Genomic DNA, 19,429 nt, shown 5'->3' with positions numbered 1-19,429 from the left:
AGTAATGAGATTGGTACCTCGGCCAGGTACTTTTGTGGGATCTGATATGAACTTTTTGTCAAAAGGAAGGAGAGATTTTTTGAACTGTTTCTCTAAGAATTGAGAAGAAGATTCAAGGGTGGAACGATTCTTTGGGGTTAGCGGGCCTTTTACAATTGGTTTATGCTTTTATTACATGGGTATCTTTATCTTCGTTCAAGTTCACGCCATCTAGGAAAACTATAGGGAAGTTTTGCTAACGCCAGAGGAGAATTTTTTTGAACTGCAGTGCAGAGGAGAGTTGACATTTCAAAACTTTCAAGGGAGGTTGCTTCATTTGTTAAATGTCTCGGGGAAATTCAGTCAAATTAATCGATTTTTGATCAGTCCTGGTTGCTATGGTGTAGTCCAGCATATCTTCTGTGAAGTATTATTTCGAATAGGCAACTTATTATTGTTTTTGTCCAAGTTAATTTTGTTCAATGAAATTTGCCGACTAATTTGGATGCAACAAATGGGAAAAAAATTTGTTTATACTTGAATTCCTGAGAATATGCATGGTTCGGTGTTAGAAGAGGTGATCGTTGAATAATGCAGGGTGGTGAGAAGCCAAGAAAAAATAGGGGTGGCATAGGAAATAATATTATTAGATGCTCCTGGAACTGACACACGATGTTTCAATATTTATCACTATCACACCCAAGTTTAAGCGTGCGAGTCCACATGGATATGCGAAGGAGTATGTTGAAGCATCATGATACTCTGAGACCATTGAATTACTCTATCGTAAGCGTATCTTTATTTTTTTTTGAAATGGTAAGCATATCTTGATGCTTATGCCTTTACGTGTTGATGACAATATAGTTGGGATGCCTAATGATGCTTTTGCCTATTTCGGTGCGGTTTTCCACATTGGAAAAACTTCTTAGTTGATAGAAAAGAAACCATAACTATGCCACTATGGTAGATGGTGAAATTATAAGTCCTAATTATGTCACATGGAACATACTTTGGCTATTGTTTTTTATTTCCATCATGTTCTGGAAACACAATCCTGTTCTGTTTACTAACCAATTGCAGACAAATCAACGCAAACTTTGTAGCGGGCACCAGCAGGCTTGAGCATGCAATAATCTCAACACAAGGACCACAGTTAAATGGGAACAAAAGTATAAGGACTCAACTTTTATTCGAATTTTTGGCCGCCCAGATCCCACATCTAACTTTTTGTTCTGTTTTTTTTTTCCCCCCCCTCAGGTAATATCTAAACATTGCCGAAGGCATGATATTATACATACAAGTTACAACCAAAACCAAAAACATCATCTGTAATGCACGTGCTCTTTTGCTAGTATTGGAAAAAATGTAGCCAACAGTTTTACAAAAAGTAGACAGTCGGGAGTGTGGGACGTTTTCTTAGCACTTACAGTAAGTGGTAAATTTGGTATATTTGAAATGGTTTTGTACATCTACAATTGGGAGGTTGTAATTTCTCCGAATCTGAATATAATGTTCTGCATGCATAGCTCTCCCACATCACAGAAAAATCATTGGTTTTGTGATTGTTTGAACCAGCAATTTGAGTGGGGAGTGCACGACACATTATTAGGAAGTCAAAGCCACGACTTTCTTGCCCCTTCAAAATTTGGTTTCAACAAGGTATACACGATTTTCTACAAAAAAACAAGGAATTATACAAGAACACATAAATCAATGTTAAGAGGAAAAAAGCAATATGGAGGAAAGAAGCAACGTCAGCCTTCTAAAGCAATGTTGGCACCCTTTCCATCAGCAAAGCTTGATCAAGGTCCAACATAAATCTTCTGCGGCAACAGGGCACTCAATTGCATGCTGAAAAGATCACCAAGAGCCCCACGGACATCCATCTACACCAATATGCAGAAAATCAGATTTGCAGAAATACAAGGTATGGTTCGTATCAGTAGCAAGTTCCATTTGAACAGGTGTGTGCAGTTCAATGTTCTAAAAGTCACAAGGTGCTAGTCATACATCCGGGCAACGCCTAGGCCGATTAATCAGCGCCTAGAGATTAGTTTCTCCACCCTCACACACACAACACAAATATAACAAATCATTAACTAGCATACAAACAGAGGAAATAGAGCCTGCATAGACGTAATCTCACAACAAAAAGATGGAACAAAAAACAACAAAAAGATGGAACAAAAAACAGTGACTACTTAACCCATTAAATCATTTACACTGTATAGCGTATAATTATATATTACTGTATATTAAAACTACATTAAAACCCTAATAGTATATTACCACAACATTTAACCCATTAGATTTGCAAAACTACGTATACAACCCCAGATTAATCCCGCCTAGCAGCCAAATTCTCTGATTAATGCTGCCTAGCCGCCGAATCCTGCAGTCACCTAGCCAATCGTCCCGCCGCCTAATTCAGCACCTAGACCCTAGTTGAAGTGGCTGACCACTGCCTATGCCGATTTTCAGAACACTGGTGTAGTTGTAAATGTTTCTCAACAAAATTAGGAGACAACTGCATATAAGTTACATGATTGGTTAAACCACAAAGGAGTTTATGGCAAGCATATTCTCTTGTTTATTTGCAGTGTCCATAGATAATTAACTATAGGTTTAGCAGGTATCACATGAATACAATGAAACCCGTTTGTGGACAGATGGTGTCATGCAGTCATGGTATCCCAACCCGCTTGCATATGAAACGAAAGTGATCGAAAGAATTTGAGAATTTAATCTTTGTTCAATCTGCCAAGGTTCAGCTACACTTAGTAGCAAATCGATACCAGCCAACAATTTAATGTAAGCATATATCTCTGCCTTTACATCAGGGTTGTGGAAGGTCTTTTTCAGTACATTATCATATGAAAGAAATAAAAAAATTATGGACAGCTATATCGACTTCATGGCAGCTCATAGCAGCTCTTATGGACAGCAATTTCTACATCATAACAGCCCAACAATGTTAAGGAGGGAAACAGTACGAACAGCATAGGCTGGATATTGGTAACAAGAGAGCTATTTCGCATAACTAGAATAAACCAATATACAACTACAAAATTAAGTCGTAGATACCTGGTCACAGCATACAAGTTTGGTAATGGAGGGATAGAACTGTCTCAGGTGTTTTCGGAATAACTGGCTGTTCATAAAGCACATGCCTTTAAGTACCTAAAAGGCCGAAAAAACGAAAGAGCTCTGTGAATCTCCAGCTCACTAAAATCAACATTCAGGGCCAAAAATAAGTCTCCTGTTCCAACAATTGGCGATGATAGATATAAAGATGGAGGTACATGCATAACATATGAGTACCATAAGAAAGAGGTAAGGAGTACAAAGAAAAGGAACAAATACAAACTGGCAAGGCAAAGAATCTAGACAAACAGGACTAGGGCATAAACGTCAAATATCCAAACCAAACCAAAACTGAGCCTTTAGTCCATCAATTGGCTTTGGCTACATGCATTTGTTTTCCCATTGAGCTTTGCTGAGGGCATCATATTTAGTGATATCCAACAAATGCAAATCCTTTCGAAATACCGCCGCTAAAGCCATTTTTGATTTAACCCTCCCCTTAATGCCACCCTCTACCAATCTATGTTGGACACGTCCATACCACCTTAATCCATTTGGCAAATTTGGCCTCTTTGGATGTGGTTCCTAAAGAGGAAATAGATATCATTGACGGATTTGGATAAGTAGAAAAAGGATCCAGGCGATATCAGTGTAGCCTAATGTAGTGGAGTGTAAATTCTACAAAAACAACAAGATCAGCTGTAGTGCATGTAGAACCATGCAGCTGAGAAACATGAGTTTATAAAGATCAGTACTAAAAAAAAATAAACACAAATGTGGCTCCTAGGCAACTTTGTCTAACCAGAAACCCCAGTGTACTACTTCATTTGCAGTTAAATCAGAAGTAGTGTCTCTGTTGGACTCGGGTATTCAAATCATTTCCTTGAACTTTCTAAAGTCCCTAAACTTGAAGCACTCCATTGTTAATATAGTTCTCCCTGGCATTAGGATTACATAAAGATAATTTAAAAATCTTAAAGATGTGTGATTGAGAAGCCTTTTCAGTAGTTTCCTACTATTGACTCGTTGAGGGTACAAAGCAGCGATTAATACCTTGACAATGACGGGAGAGCGTAATTCTAGAACTTGATGAATATTCATATTAGTAGTCTCCCCCATACTTGACTGAAAATCAGACGCCTCCTTGAGAACCTGTCCACAAAAGGACACTAGCTTCTCTTCCGCTATTGTTTCAAGTTTCTCCCCCATAACAGATTCACCATTGAGGCTTGAACCATTTTCCACTGAACTTACACCTGCATCCTGGCCGACATTGGTATCAAGCTGTTCCCCTATTTTGGAATCAATTTCTGAAGTTGTCTTCTGTAAGATCTCCATATAAATGCAAGTTCCAGCTAATTCCTGACGAAGAAGATTCAATGGTGGCCTGTCCAATAACAAAGTTATCAGAGAAGGTTCTTTTTCTGCTAAGCTTAAAAGGGTGGAGGAGGGGGTGACCGGGCATAGCAACCCTCCCCTGGGCATGACCATAGGGGCTCCAGACCAGTGGCGGATCCCGGAAGGGACCAAAGAGACATGGCAACTACCGCCCCATCAAGGGCTAGAGGGCCAAAGCCGGACAGAGGAGAAGGACCAAATTCGAGAGGGGCACTGCTAGCACAACTCAAACTTGGTACCTCCTACCTCACCCAAACCCAAAGGGAGTAAGCCTTGACCAACTAGGCTATCAACCCTGATGGTATCAGAGAAGGTTCTTGTACTTTAAGGATGACAAACGCAGTACCAGAAGAAATAACTCTACGCCATAAAAGGGAAGCCTACCTTTCAGCAGGTATGTGGTGCATCCGTAATCTGAGGTTTGTATACGAATTATAGGACGCGGCAAACTCTAACACAGAGAACAAAATGTCCATTATGGTGATCTTATGTGATGCCTTTAACTTGTTCCAGTATTTCTTCTGCATGTCAAAAGAATCAACGTCAATCAGTTCTCATTCAAAAAACAAAAGAAAGCATCTCTCTCTCTCTCTCTCAGCAAACTCTTAACACAGAGAAAAAAATGTCCATTAGAGACAGAACTTGAGTAAGCAAAATCATGTCTCAAATGAATTTCACAATAATGGAATCCTAAGTCTTAATAAATCATGTTTCAAATGTTATGACTATCTTGCCATCAGAGACAGACCTTGAGTAAGCAAAATTGGTTAAGTTTGATATCCAACACAGTTTTGAAGTAGCAATGTGACTTGCATCAGGATATGGGGGATGCTAATGGAATATAGAAAACTAAATTCATGGAAGCAAACAAAAAAGACAAATTGTCCAAGAATTAGACCAATACCTGGATACTATCAATAGCACCTAGAAGTAGCAATTGAGTGATACATTTACTCCTGATTGTTGTCAGTGGCAGGCTCTCCTCATCCTTAAAACCAGGCTCCGCAGCATCAGCAAACTAGAGTGGCATTAAATCAAGAAAATAAGAAAGGAGTAACACCATGTGACTTATGCATCCCTTTCAAAAGGCATAAGGCGCGATACTTCTTAAATCAAGCAATGAGAGAAATACTACCAGTTACAACTTAAAAGTTACGTCACATATTCTTCCAAAATGATTGGCTAGAATGCACCACGAGTCCAACATATAGCATCTTTATGTTAGGAGACAAAGTGAAATCTCTTAAGTGAAGAAGAAAGAAAGCTCATCAAATCAATGAGATACGCCCAGAGAGAGAGAATACAGATGAAAAAACAGAAAAAGAAAATGAGATTCCATCTGAAATCGGGAACTGAAGGAGATTACTAGCACCTGGAATACTTCACCTGAGACTGACAAGCTTTTTCAAGGGAAATTGAAAACAAAAAGAAATCGAATATGTCATCATGGGACTCAAGTGGGTGTATAATGTTCTTTTTCCCCAAGTATGCCATCTATTGATTACTTTTTTGTTTAATAAAACCAACAATTGGCAGACTACAAAGCACACAAGATTTACATATGTTAAGCTGTTAACGAGAAAGTATTTATCCTTCACATAGGGTAAAAGAAACAATAACTAGTCCAATTGATACCATACCGTAAATCAGTTCAAGTAAATCCAATAGCATAATACCTTGGCCGGAGAAGATGGTACAGAAACATCTGTCGGCCGGGCCTTTGATTTAGATGTAAAACTTCTGACAAAGAGGTTGTCCATCATGTTACCCATGATTCTTTGACCAATCGTTTGATTCCGCTGAAGGCCTCCAGCTTCAGATCGTTTCTGATATCTTCCAGAAGGTGAAGGTAAACCTATAGGAATGAACATTTTCCCTAGTGAAGGGTTTCTTTGATAAATGCATTCATTGATAAGCACTTGCACTGTTGCACCTTCTTAGATATATAATTATACTACGTATGATATTATGACAACTAACCTTCAGAACCATCCAAATCTATTGCCTGCACCGTTTCTTGATTGTGATCCAGTAAAATGGGTGTGATAGGATTTTTTATAATGCCATCCGTACCAATGTCTGGGGATGCCAAAGCATAGGTGTCGCCAACATCATTGACCATACGCTGATGATGACCTATTGCCTCATTTTCATCAGATTTCAGGGAAGGCACATCACTTGTACTGATCTCAAAATCTCTGCTTGACACACTATGGTTCTTAGAGTTTTCAAAACCCAAAGCATTGAGCAGCTCGACCGGTTGTGTTGTGTACGAAGCATCCCTGGCCAAAAATTGTAAGTAATACTAAATCACAATTGCATGAAACATGTAGAGACCCGGAGTTTTTTTCTTATACTTTATAATTTTAATGTGTGTTTGAACCCATTTAAGTGGGATATGTTGTGGGGTGATTCTGTAATCGCATAGAAGTTGTGGGACTCAGTGTAGTATTGGATGGTGGAGGGGTGTGTGCGATTTGCCTTATAAATATCTTAAGTCAGGAGAAGGAAATTTACTTTCCCCTTTTTCCTCCTCTCCTATGCTCTCCTCCTCTCACTCTCTCACTCACGGTTCTCTCTCTCTTGGATGGTGGTGCTACATGCTCCCTTTTAAATTGAAGTGTCACCGTACATCCTTGTTATCCGTGAATTGCTTGGCATATGTCATCCAATATGCATATAGAGTTAGTTAGAGATTTTCCTACTGGGCACTAGCTCAACCATTCATTTTTCGGGTACAAACAAGAGGCTGGAGTGCTTGGCTTGCATGTTCAGACATTCTTTTGAAAGCTAATTTGAAGGAGTTATTTTATCATCTTTGTAAACCATATTTTTGGAAGATGTACGTGTAACTTTATTTTCATTTTCTTTGACTTCAAAGGACTGTAACAAACTTAACTTTTCCACTGATCTATTCCTTATGCAACTTTGGGCTGAAGTCCCTGAATTGTAATGTTTTGAACTGTTTATGATTCAGTGAAATGAGTAGGGGAAACTTCTTGTGGGAGTTATGTACGATATTGCAAGGATTTTATTTATGAAAAGTTATTAATATTTGTGTTCAAAATCGAGGGCGTGACAAAACAACTAGACAAACAGGAGATGCATACCTTATGCCTTTCAACAAGGTGTCCCAGTCCCTGTCATTGAATTGGTGTCCTCCAACTTCTATGAGATGCACCAACGCACCCAAAGATATTGAAGCCACTGTCTGGTCTGTTTTTTTAGCGCAATCTAACAGCAAACTTAAAAGTGGAGGCAGCATGAAACACACTTCCTACACACAAAAAAAGGGAAGAATTTCGACCGCATAGTTATATTTAAGAATTAGTAACTGTGAACTCTTGATTTAGAGATATTAATTATAGCTTAGGCAGCAATGTTTCAAGTATAATTTAAAATGAAAAAAAAACACTCTTATTTAGGTGCAGTCCATTAGCATTTGGACAACACCATCAATATTCTGGCAACAGAACTCAAGAAGTGAAAGACACCAGAAAAACGGGCTTTCTGGCAGAACACTGCAGGAAAATAAATAGACTATAAATCTGTGATATAAGACACTTATAAATTATAATAGATTCACCTAAGATGCTTCTCAAATAAAGGTTTTGAGATGCCAGAAATTGGAAAAGTCCATCCTTTTTTTATATGCGGTGACATAACACTTGTATCCTTAATAACCACATTAGCTTCTTTTTTTTGGTCAGTATATTTTCAATTGGTGCTGCCCCTACCAGTCCATGGAATATTTTTATCTGAAATGCTATCTCTCAAGAGACTAAGTGGGCAGGGGAGAAAGCTAGGGAGATAGAGGACACAGGTTATAAGCTGTACTATACGGGTAAGGATAGACATAGAAACGGGTAGGTATCGTAATAGATAAACACCTAAAAGATTCGGTAGTTACAATCACGAGGAAAGGAGATCGGATTATTTTAGTTAAGCTTGTGATCGGAGGGAGCATAGTTAATATTATTAGTGCTTACACACCCCAAGTAGGCTTGGATGATCTTATTAAAGAGCAATTCTGGGAGCAAATTGATGACGTGGTTCAAGAGATACCTTTTGGGGAGAAGCTATTTATAGGTGGCGATTTCAATGGTCATGTGGGAGTGCATAAACAAGGGTATCGGAAGGTGCATGGTGACTTTGGATTTGGTGACCTTAACAAAGGTGGTAGGAGGATTTTAGATTTTGCAGTAGCTTTTGACCTTATAGTTGGGAATACTCTCTATAGGAAGTGAGAAGAGCATTTAATTAGCTTTAAGAGCGGAGCCAATAGAACCCAAATCGACTATTTTCTTGCTCGAGGTGCAGACTGCTTGACATATAAGGATTGTAAGGTTATCAAGCAAGGATTGTAAGATTATTCCCGGAGAGTGTCTAGTGGCACAACATAGACTTTTGGTGTTAGATATTTGTCTCAAGGGGAATAATAGAAGGAGAAAGGAAACTAGATGTCCACGGACTAAATGGTGGGGCTTAAGAGGGGAGAAACTAGAGGTATTCAAAGAAAGAATGTCTCAAGAAGTACGGTGGGGAGTGGAAGGAGATAGTGACAATATGTGGAATACCATAACTAACGGTATTAGAAGAATATCGAAAGAAGTTCTTGGGGAGTCGAAGGAAAAAGATCCAATTTCTAAGGAAACATGGTGGTTGAATAACGAGGTTCAAATCATGGTAAAAGCCAAGGAGTGCTTTAAAAAGTGGCAAAAAGACCGAAATGAGAAAAAAATTCAGAGTTAAAAGCAAGCTAGCAAGGAAACTAAAAAAACCGTTAGGGATGTTAAGTTGAAAGCCTATGAGAATTTCTACGTTAGCCTCGATAGTAAATATGGAGAAAAAATTATTTATAAACTTGTCAAGCTGTGTGAAAGGAAAGCTAGAGACGTTTCTCAAGTTAAGTGTATAAAAGGTATTGATTCGGTGGTGTTGGTGAAAGATGAGGCAATTAGAGATAGATGGAAGTCGTATTTTGAGAAGTTGTTAAATGAGAAACATGAAGGAGGCTTTGGTGGGGAGGAAGTGTATGTATCTGGCAAGAACATAGAATATGAATTTTATCGGAGAATACAAAAGTTTGAAGTGGTTAAAGCTTTGAAAAGGATGAAACCGGGTAAGGCCTTAGGACCATATGGTATCCCGATTGAAGTGCGAAAAAGTCTAGGTGACCTTGGGGTGACTTGGTTGACGAAGTTGTTTAACAAGATTATTATGATTAGGAAGATGCCCGATGAATGGAGAAGGAGCACTCTAGTACCTATGTATAAGAATAAAAGGGATATTCAAAGCTGTATGAGCATTGCTTGAGGATGGTGACTATGGCGTCAGAGAAACAGTTTGGGTTCATGCCTGGAAGATCAACCATAGAAGCTATCTACCTATTAAGGAGAATGGTAGAAAAACACAGAGCAAAGAAGAAGGATCTCCATATGATTTTCATAGACTTAGAAAAGGCTTATGATAGGGTGCCTAGAGATAGCATATGGTGGGTTCTAGAGAGAGGGAGTGACCAAAGGGTATATTGAAGTGATTAGAGACATGTATGAAGGTGCCGTCACTACCATTCGATCACCAGTATGGAAACAAGTGAATTTTCAATCACTGTAGGATTGCATCAAGGGTCAGACTTGACCCGTACCTCTTTGCCTTAATTATGGATGAATTGACTAGACAATTTCAGGAGGATATCCCATGGTGTATGATGTTTGCAGATGACATAGTCCTCGTAGATGAAATTGCTAGAGGTGTTAATACGAAACAAGAAATTTGGAGGAAAGCATTAGAGACAAAGGGTTTTCGGATAAGTAGAAGTAAAACTGAGCATATAGTGTGCAAGTTTAGTAATACTAGTAGTGCGCATGAAGAAAGAGTGATGATCCAAGACCTGGAGATACCAAAGAGTGATCATTTTAGGTATTTAGGCTCAATTATCAGTAGAGATAGAGAGATTGCTGATGATGTGACCCATATGATCCAAGTGGGATGGCTCAAGTGGAGGAGCGCTACTGGTGTACAATGTGACAAGAGGGTACCCACAAAATTGAAGGAAAAATTCTATAGAACTGTCATAAGACCAGCAATGCTTTACGGGATAGAATGTTGGCCAATTAAGAAACAACAAGTGAGCAAAATGAGTTTAGCGGAAATGAGAATGTTGAGGTGGATGTGTGGTAAGACTAGACGAGACATGATTAGAAATGAAACAGTGCGTGAGATGGTAGGTGTAGCACCTATAGAGGAGAAGTTGAGGAAAAATAGGCTAAGGTGGTTTGGGCATGTCTATCGTAGACCAGGAGATGCAGTAGTTAAGAGAGCGGATAAGATAGCTTTAGGTAGCAATGCTACAAGGGGGGGGGGGGACGTAAATTGACATTAGATGCTATTGTGCGCAAAGATATGAGTATAATGGGTTTGTGTGAACAAATGGCCCTTGACAGAGCTCAATGGAGGAAAAGAATTCATGTAGCTGACCCCAAGTGATTGAGACATAAGGCTCGGTTTGGTTTGGTTTGGTTTGCTATCTCTCATAGTCTTATCGTACATCCACCTTTACTCAGATACGCTCATCTTATGTCTCCTCTCTTAACTACCCAGCGTTAATACTGGCCTTATAGCTGTTCTATATATTTACCTTCCAATTTTGTATACTTCTAAATTTCAATTCCATATCGAGTCTATTTGTAATTATTTTAAAGCATTTTGACTCCAATGTGGCCATCCAAATTTCTAATTGAGCATTCACTCCTTTCGTAGACAATCTCATCAACAAACAACGTACACCAAGAAATCTCATCCAGAATGTCTAGTCAATTCATCCTTAACTAAGGTATAAAGGTAACGACTCAAAGTTGACCATTGGTGCACCCCTACTATTAGTGGAAATTCACTTGTTTCTCCAACAGGTGATCTAACTCATACGTCTTTTATCCCATCAATGTACCCTTTCGTTAATCCTTTTTCTGACCAACAAAATTAATCATGTCTTCGGGCAGCTTATTTTAAGCCTTTACCAAGCCTATGGAAACCATATGAGGATCTCTATTCTTCTCTCTATTTTTTTTATTGGTCTTTTTTTACAAAGCCTACGGAAACCAATGGATTGCTTCCATAGATGACCAAACCAGAATGCACCCATACTGTTAAGTTAGGGTTCACTTTGTTATGTATTTGTTACTTAGGGGTATATTTGTACTTTTACTTTTGTCCATATAAATACAAAGTGTAAGAGAGACCCAATTTGGGTTCTCCTTTTTCCCCAAAGCGTACATGGTATCAGAGTACAACGTTAAACCTGGTGACCCACCTTGTCAACTCTCGTCGATCATCCAGACATCCACCCACCTTGATCCATCACCGACGGGAGTGGCTGACGCCGATGAGTACTCCGTCAGCCTCTTCTAACTCCGAGGAGTTCTCCGTCAGCTTTGTTAGCCACCGTTGTTACTGACCCATACCTTTTCCAGCTTTTTGAGCCCTCGAAAGTTCTCGTTTCAGTACTCGAAAGGGCTCGTTTTGCTGATTTAGACACGACCCAGCCTCTCCTGCTCGATTCCAGCCATTTCGTTGCTTTTCCAGAGCTCGTTTTCTGTTTCATCACTATTTCGGCAATCACCACAGTGGTAAGTCTTTAACCTGTGTTTGGGCACTCGAATCTCTGCTCTTAGGGTTAATTTTGATTTTTGACTGGGTTACATCTGTTTAGTGTGGGTTGTTGTTGGTTAGTGTTGGGTTTACTGGGTATTATCTGTTTTGGGTTGTTGTTCCTCCGTTGCTACGTCGGAGGATCCCAAAATTGCTTCCGCTAGTGCCAAGAATGAGTTGAGTCATGTTGGGACTCTAGACAACTCTCCTCTGAATATTTGCCACATTAAGTTGGAGGGTTTCAACTATTTATTTTGGTCACACACTTTTACTTTGGCTATCACTGCCTGTGACTTGTTGAAATTCATCACAGGCCCTATTTCAAAACCAACAACTGCTGGACTAGAATTTGAGACATGGACGTGGCAAAATGCTTTAGCCATGACTTGGCTATTTAACTATATGATTCCTACTATTCGCCAAACCTTTTTGCTTCTAGGCGCACCTTATACGATTTGGCTTGTTGTAGCACAAACCTATTCCTAGAAAGGTAATGATGCTTAGGCTTTTGAGTTGAGAAAGAAACTTCGTAGATTGGATCAACATAATTGATCTCTCGCTGAGTATTATGGTGAATTTCGTGGAGTATGGCAGGAACTTGATTACTATCGGGCTTTTCAAGCTATTTGCACTTCTGATGCCACTACATTTCACCAGATGGTGAAGAAAGAGCACAGTTATGATTTTCTTGCTGGTCTTGATGTAGAATATGATCCGATTCGAGTGCAAGTGCTAGGTCGGATTCCGTTTCCTACTCTAGGAAAGGCCTTTGCATGTGTTCAACATGAGGAGAGTAGATGGAGTGCGATGGTCCATTCTCCAATTCCGGATCACTCTGCCTTAGTTGCCATTCCCCCTCCACGGGATGGTAAGTCTACCCAAGGTCAGCTTGGTGATAAAAGTGGCTTTGTTGATAAGGAATTGCTCCGGTGTGACTATTGCAACAAAACCAGGCATACAAGAGAATTTTGTTAGAAGTTACATGGTCGTCCCTCTCGTGGACGAGGAAGTGGTCGAGGGGGTGGTCCTGTGGGTTCTTATGCACATGTTTCGGAGTCTACTATTGACATGTTGCCTGGCCCTATTGGTGCTTGTTTGCAAGCTCCCGTGCCTAATGCTTTCCATAGTGGTACTCTTCCTCAGAGGGAGTTACAAACTCTTAGGCGCCTAATGGCTAGGCTTGACACTCCATCTTCCACTACTTCTACTATATCCTCGTGCTTTGCTCACACAGGTATCCCAGCCAGTGCATTTATTGCTTCTTCCTCTCTTCCTCGGATAATCGATTCTGGTGCCACTGATCATATGATAGGATTTTCATCCTTTTTTGACTTATACTCTACATGTTCCGGTAAGGATAAGGTCAAAGTATCGATGGTTCCCTTGATGGTTCCCTATCTGCTATTTCAAGGAAATGTTCCTTCCGCTATTCTCCAATCATTTCTCTCTTCAGTTTTCCATGTTCCAAAATTTTCTATTAATCTTCTCTCTGTTAGTAGTCTTACCCACTCATTTATTTGCTCCGTGACATTTTTTTCTACACATTGCGTCTTTCAGGAGCTGGATACGGGGAGAATGATTGGCAGTAGTAAAGCTCATGGTGGTCTATACTTTTTGGTTAGCTCCAGGTAAAGGAATTTTGTTCTCCAATCATGGTCACCTGAGGTTGGAAGCCTTTACTGATGTAGACTGGGCTGGTTCAGTGGATGATAGGCGCTCTACTTCTGGATATTGCACCTTTTCTGGTGGAAATTTGGTTACTTGGCAAAATAAGAAGCAGTCAGTGGTAACTAGATCAAGTGCAGAAACTGAATATAGGGCTATGGCTCATGGCGTGTGTGGGCTTTTGTGGCTCCAATCCTTGTTTAAGGATTTGGGGATCTTTGATGGTGGTCCTACGAAGCTTTATTGTGATAACAAAGCAGCTATAAATATTGCTCATAATCCTATATAGCATGATAGAACGAAGCATATAGAAATTGATCGGCATTTCTTACAAGGGAAGCTGAGCAAGGGTTTGATATGTATGTCGTTTGTAAGGTCTGAGGACCAGATATATTTACTAAGGGGCTTAGTAGTAAGATCTTTCACCCCATTGTGTTCAAGTTGGGCTTGATAGATATCTTTTCACCAACTTGAGGGGGAGTGTTAAGTTAGGGTTCACTTTGTTATGTATTTGTTACTTAGGGGTATATTTGTACTTTTACTCTTACTCTTGTCCATATAAATACAAAGTGTGAGAGAGAAACCTAATTTGGGTTCTCCTTTTTCCCCAAAGCGTACACATACTACTCAAGATACACCCAAACTCATCCTCTGACATTGTTGTAACCATTCCTAAAAGATGCTCCATAATGCTCTCCCATTACTTCAATGTATGACTCATTTACATAATACCTCTGAATTTGTTGCACCTTTGGATCTATTATTATGTTATAAATCAAGCATTGAATTGCTCTTCCTCCACTATTGAGGTATTATCCTTGTATTAAATAACTTAATTAACCAAGGCACCCCACCTCACCTATGAATTTCCATACCTCAACAGGGATACCATCCGATCAAAATACCTTAGCCGATTTTTGTTCTCGTCGGTGCGCCTTCCACCTCAAACTTCCTTCGTATATGATAGCATTCTCAAATCTCCAAAAAATTATCACCTTCCTCTCCTCCTAAGCTTTCTAGGTGTTTTAGAAGAAACAATTTTTTAAAGTAAGATGTCCACCTCTCCTTAATATCCTCACCCCCCACCAACACCCTTGATTTTTTCACTTTTTATACACTTGGCTAGAGTAAAATGTCTTGTTTTCTGTTTCTCTTAACTCAGCAAGTTTATAAATGCTCTCTCATCCTTGCTGTACAATCTAGAAGAAAAATGTAGTGGTTTCTTTGTTCAAGGGAAAAGAAAGAATAAAAGGTAGTTGTTTTTTTCCACATTCAAGATAAACAAAAGAGACAGACCAGGTATGGTAGGCTGTAAGTACACAGATAAAAAGAACAGAGCTTTTATAGGAAAGTCGGACTCTTGATTCCAAGACAGAAGAGTAGGAAAGAGCAAAAAAATTTCAGATGATGCAACGTTTATGTATCGAATAACTCATTCAGGGTATGGCTGGATGTGAGCAAAACAAAATCAAATGGTAGTTGCAGCAGTTTTCTGTCCAAATGGCACATCTTGGACTGTATTTGCTGGCACAGGTATGGTATGAGATTGACCGCCTTGCTTGCAAACATGCATTGGATGTTTACACTTATAAGTTATAACATTAAAGGTCAGTTTTTGAATGTGTTTGGAATTATAAATGTAAAGCGGCCTATATGGTGTGATACAACCACGTAAAAATACTATTCAATTACTATACTGATTTAACAGTTACATGATTGTATACAGGAATTGTATCCAAGAAGACCGTGCCCATCCACGACAATCCATTTGAAAACCACATAGGCTTTGACAGTTTCTCTTGTGTTGTGTAAAATTCATGATTCTTTTCCATGAAGGAGGGAATCGGGCTCTAAGGAAGAAAGGAGTTGACTATAAGATCTGTTTCTGCAACAGCACCAAAAGAGTTACGTAACTTAGGTTTCTACCTCTAAAACATGCGAAATACCTGCTTTGGACTCAAGAATATTGGGTGAGGATAAATAGTTAAGTCAGAAAGCCCAATTTATCATGCTTCCAGCATGCATGTCTAGTAAAGTTGACTAGATAACAATACACAACTCATATTATGCATCAAATGACCTACAAAAGAATGCATACACTGTGGTACACTAACAATAAACAGTCATAAGCTGCAAAATATGACCATCTGACATATCCTAGTGGCCTCAGACACTGGAATTAGAAGAACCCGACAATGACGCACATATTACATAGAATATGGCAGTTACCAAAAGAAAGCATAGAAAATTCTGCAAGTTGTAGTGAGGAAGCTAGAATGTTCTAGCAAATAATTAAGGATGTAAAGTAAGAACAACACGGCAAGGACAATATCTGATAACTATGCACATGGAACTAAGTAGTTTTATCATTTTTTTTTCATCTTACAAATACATTTCTATCTCTTTACTCCCAAAACATTAAGAAACCATTTTCCAAATTCAATATATAAATGAGAAATGTAAAGCAAATGCTAATATCTGTTTTGGAGATCTCTATTTATGAGCCAATTGGAAGATTCAGGTTTTAAAATACCTAAAACTTAATAAAATCATAAGGAGGAGATTAAGAATTTAAGATAATATAAGTATATACTGGTGTGATTAAATCACTAAATCTCAAGTTTTCCAAAGAACACTTCCTTAAAATTTCAAAAATAAAAAATAATTTGTTGAATAGGTTTGGAAGCGTATATGACATGCTGAGGAGTGCCCGACAAGTGTCCATGTCCAGTGGACACTGCACCTCCTTCCATTTGTTGGAGACAGTACACCTTCCAGGAAGTGTCAGTGCTTCTTATCAAATACAGTAAGGATTAGTTCACACTTAGCAGGATGTATGAGTGCATGTTACAAAGCCATCACAATAGCGACGATGTTTTGCCCCATATTAATTTCACTCCTCGGACTCTTGAATTGAAGATGTTGGAATGCATGCCATTGAGCGAAAAATAACTCCTAAACTTTAGGAGAGAGCCCAGATAAATAAATAAATAAAAATTTAGGAGAGATCACCATGTGTACCTTGTAAAAAGTGTTGAAAAGGTTACACAACAGCTGGAGCGAATGAATGCTAGTTTCACGAAGCCAATCATCTCCAGAAGAGATTAATCTCTCTTTTCCAGCATGCCTCACGTGATCAAAAATGGGAAACAGAACACGCTGGAAAATGCTCTGCCAAAAGGATGATGAGAACTTGCTACCTCTTTCATTCAACAAGTCGAACAAGACCTCCAGTGCACAATTTCTGACCTCTGGTCTTGGATCAGAGGTCAGGTCAGATAAACCAGCCAGCATTGGGAACCAATAATGCTCAGTCACATCATAAGTTGTATCCACATTGATGTCAATAGGCTTCAAAGCACCACCTGGTACAAGGCCCTGAAAATAACAAGTTTCTTTCAACACGAAACATATTGAGCTAAATTATACTAAGAAGTTGATTCAAGCCTCTGTAAGTGGCACCCTATGAAACTATTTATCCATTTCCCTAACTATTTTGCTCATACAAATGCAACACTATAGACAAAGGAGAACACCCATAAAACCTATGTAAATAGTGAGTTTATAGAACAGACTATATAACGTAAGCATATCACTGACAAATATTGCTTTGATGAATAAACAGGCCCCACCCCTCTCTCTCTCAACCGAAACCCCTCCCCCCCCCCAATTATTCTCATTATAACACTTCTATTCTTTAGTACCATTGACGGACAGAACTGCAATACAAAAATGTAATCAAATCAAGAAAAACATGCAATTTAGCTTATTATATTCTCTAGTCCGATTTAGGGATTTCGTGTTTTAGAAAGTATTCATTTTGTGAAATCCCTGGTCTATATAATCCCATTTCAGTCTAGGTTTTTTTCTAGTATTCTTATTAGTCTTTCTTGTTTTGAGGTTAAGAGTCAGCCTCAAATATTTCCTTTTTGGTAAACCTTGTTGTTGAGCGCACAATATTGTACATCGTAGTGGCTTAATACATTCATTTTGGCATACTTGAATCGTTTATTCATTGATTTCCTATGATATTGCTTCCAAGGTATGTAAGTCTTTGTCGTTTACAAGTAATCTGAGGTTAAAGGCATATCCGAGAGCGTTCGTAAGCTCCCAGTAGTACCCCCAAGGTCCCGAGACTTCGTGGTGACCCTTGCCCGAGCTCAAAAAGTTATGTAGAGAAGAGTTGAAGGATTCAAGGAAGGACCGAAGGCCAAAGTGGACCGAATGCAGAAATCTGGAAAAAACTCACCTTTTACTGGTAAGCCATTTTGTGTCTACTAGTAGAACCAAATTCCACCAGAAATTCCAGTAGCTCCTTGTACCGGTAGAGGCAAAACTGCTCCACCAGTAGAACCTGTTTAGAATGCCAGACTTGACTAATTCTCTAGGGTTTTGCCTAGATATTTTGGACCACTAACCACCCCTTGGGAGATTTTTTGAAGGGATTCAGCTGGTTACTTTCTCTCTCTACCTCCCTCCTAGCTTAAATCTAAGTTTTCCATAGCTTTGATCTTCCATTTCTGTGTAAGTTAATCATCTTTTGTTGTAATTACCTTTACAAAACTTGTTAGTTACATCGTTTAACACAAGTTCAGCTTATGAATCATGTTCTTTAATTGATAAAATCTTAAAGGGATAATTTACGTTATATCCCTTCGACTTTAAGCAAAACTTCAAATTTTCATATTTCAATCTAGACAAACTCAACCTTGCATTTTGGAATTGGTTTCAATGTCAACCCTCTGTTGCCTTCCGTTTATTTTTTGAACGGAAAAGGCATATGTGCCCATCACGTGATCACTTTTCAGGGGCATATTTGGCCATTTCCCTCTTCCCTCACCACCCCAGTCTTTCTCTCCTCCCCTCCCCTCAACGGACGGCGGCTCGGTTGAGGGACCCTCGGGTAGAGGGAGGATGGTCCGTACATGGGATGGGTTGTTGATGTTGCTGTTGGACTGTAAATAGGCCCTTGTGAATCGCAAGGTGGATTTGCTCTGTTTCTGAAATAGTCGTCCATGTTTATCTTTTTCTCGATCTGAGAAGAATAACCTGATCAAAAAATTAAAAAAAAAAAAAACTGGTCGAAGAAGAAGAAAATAGAGAGAAGAATCAGTCAGGGTTTTGTACAAGGGAGGGAGTTGGATTGGCTAAACAAAACAGAGAATAGAAACAATCGGGTTTATAAGAGGTGGAGAGGAAGGAGAGGAGGGAAGTGAGGAGGAGGGATGAAGAGGAAGAGGGAGAGGGATAGGAGGGAGGAAAGGGTGGGTGAGGGGAGGAGAGAGAGATGGGGGTTTTGAGGGAAGAGGGGAATGGCCAAATATGCCCCAATTGATCACGTGATGGGGAAATGTGCCTTTTCTGCTAAAAAATAAACGGAAGGCAATGGAGGGTTGACATTGAAACAAATTCCAAAATGCAAGGTTAAGTTTGTCCAAATTGAGACATTAAGGACCAGAGTGCACTTTCGCTTAAAATCGAAGGGATATAAAATAAATTTTCCCAATCTTAAAAAGTAATCTTTTGACCGGAGATTAGTTAAGACTCATTGTGGGCCTTAGAGATTGAAGGTGTATTACCGATCTTTATTAGTTTGTGTAAATTGCTTTAATGTTTAGAGTAGTTCTGTATCTTTCCTTGACAAGTTGTTTTT

At 39.2% G+C, this 19,429-nt stretch overlaps 1 protein-coding gene across 5 annotated transcripts in view; it reads right to left on the bottom strand.

Annotated features, from left to right (window-relative positions):
* Window positions 1–1,390: 1,390 nt before the first annotated feature.
* LOC131327013 (brefeldin A-inhibited guanine nucleotide-exchange protein 5) overlaps window positions 1,391–19,429 on the bottom strand; it is a 37,924-nt gene continuing 19,885 nt past the window's right edge. For 4 of the 5 annotated variants that reach the window (XM_058359957.1, XM_058359961.1, XM_058359960.1 and 1 more), the window contains 9 exons: window positions 16,798–17,154; window positions 7,572–7,738; window positions 6,442–6,743; window positions 6,138–6,316; window positions 5,366–5,479; window positions 4,846–4,982; window positions 4,117–4,450; window positions 3,064–3,159; window positions 1,391–1,865 (listed from right to left, as the gene is read on the bottom strand). In XM_058359957.1, coding sequence (XP_058215940.1) covers window positions 1,782–1,865; window positions 3,064–3,159; window positions 4,117–4,450; window positions 4,846–4,982; window positions 5,366–5,479; window positions 6,138–6,316; window positions 6,442–6,743; window positions 7,572–7,738; window positions 16,798–17,154 — 1,770 coding nt within the window. In that variant the 3' untranslated portion in view covers window positions 1,391–1,781. The remainder of the gene's footprint in view (window positions 1,866–3,063; window positions 3,160–4,116; window positions 4,451–4,845; window positions 4,983–5,365; window positions 5,480–6,137; window positions 6,317–6,441; window positions 6,744–7,571; window positions 7,739–16,797; window positions 17,155–19,429) is intronic. The other variant, XM_058359959.1, reaches the window with a different exon arrangement.

The sequence above is a fragment of the Rhododendron vialii genome, chromosome 5a (assembly GCF_030253575.1).
Source record: "Rhododendron vialii isolate Sample 1 chromosome 5a, ASM3025357v1".
NCBI lineage: Eukaryota > Viridiplantae > Streptophyta > Magnoliopsida > Ericales > Ericaceae > Rhododendron > Rhododendron vialii.
This window is presented reverse-complemented; position numbering and strand designations above follow the sequence as displayed.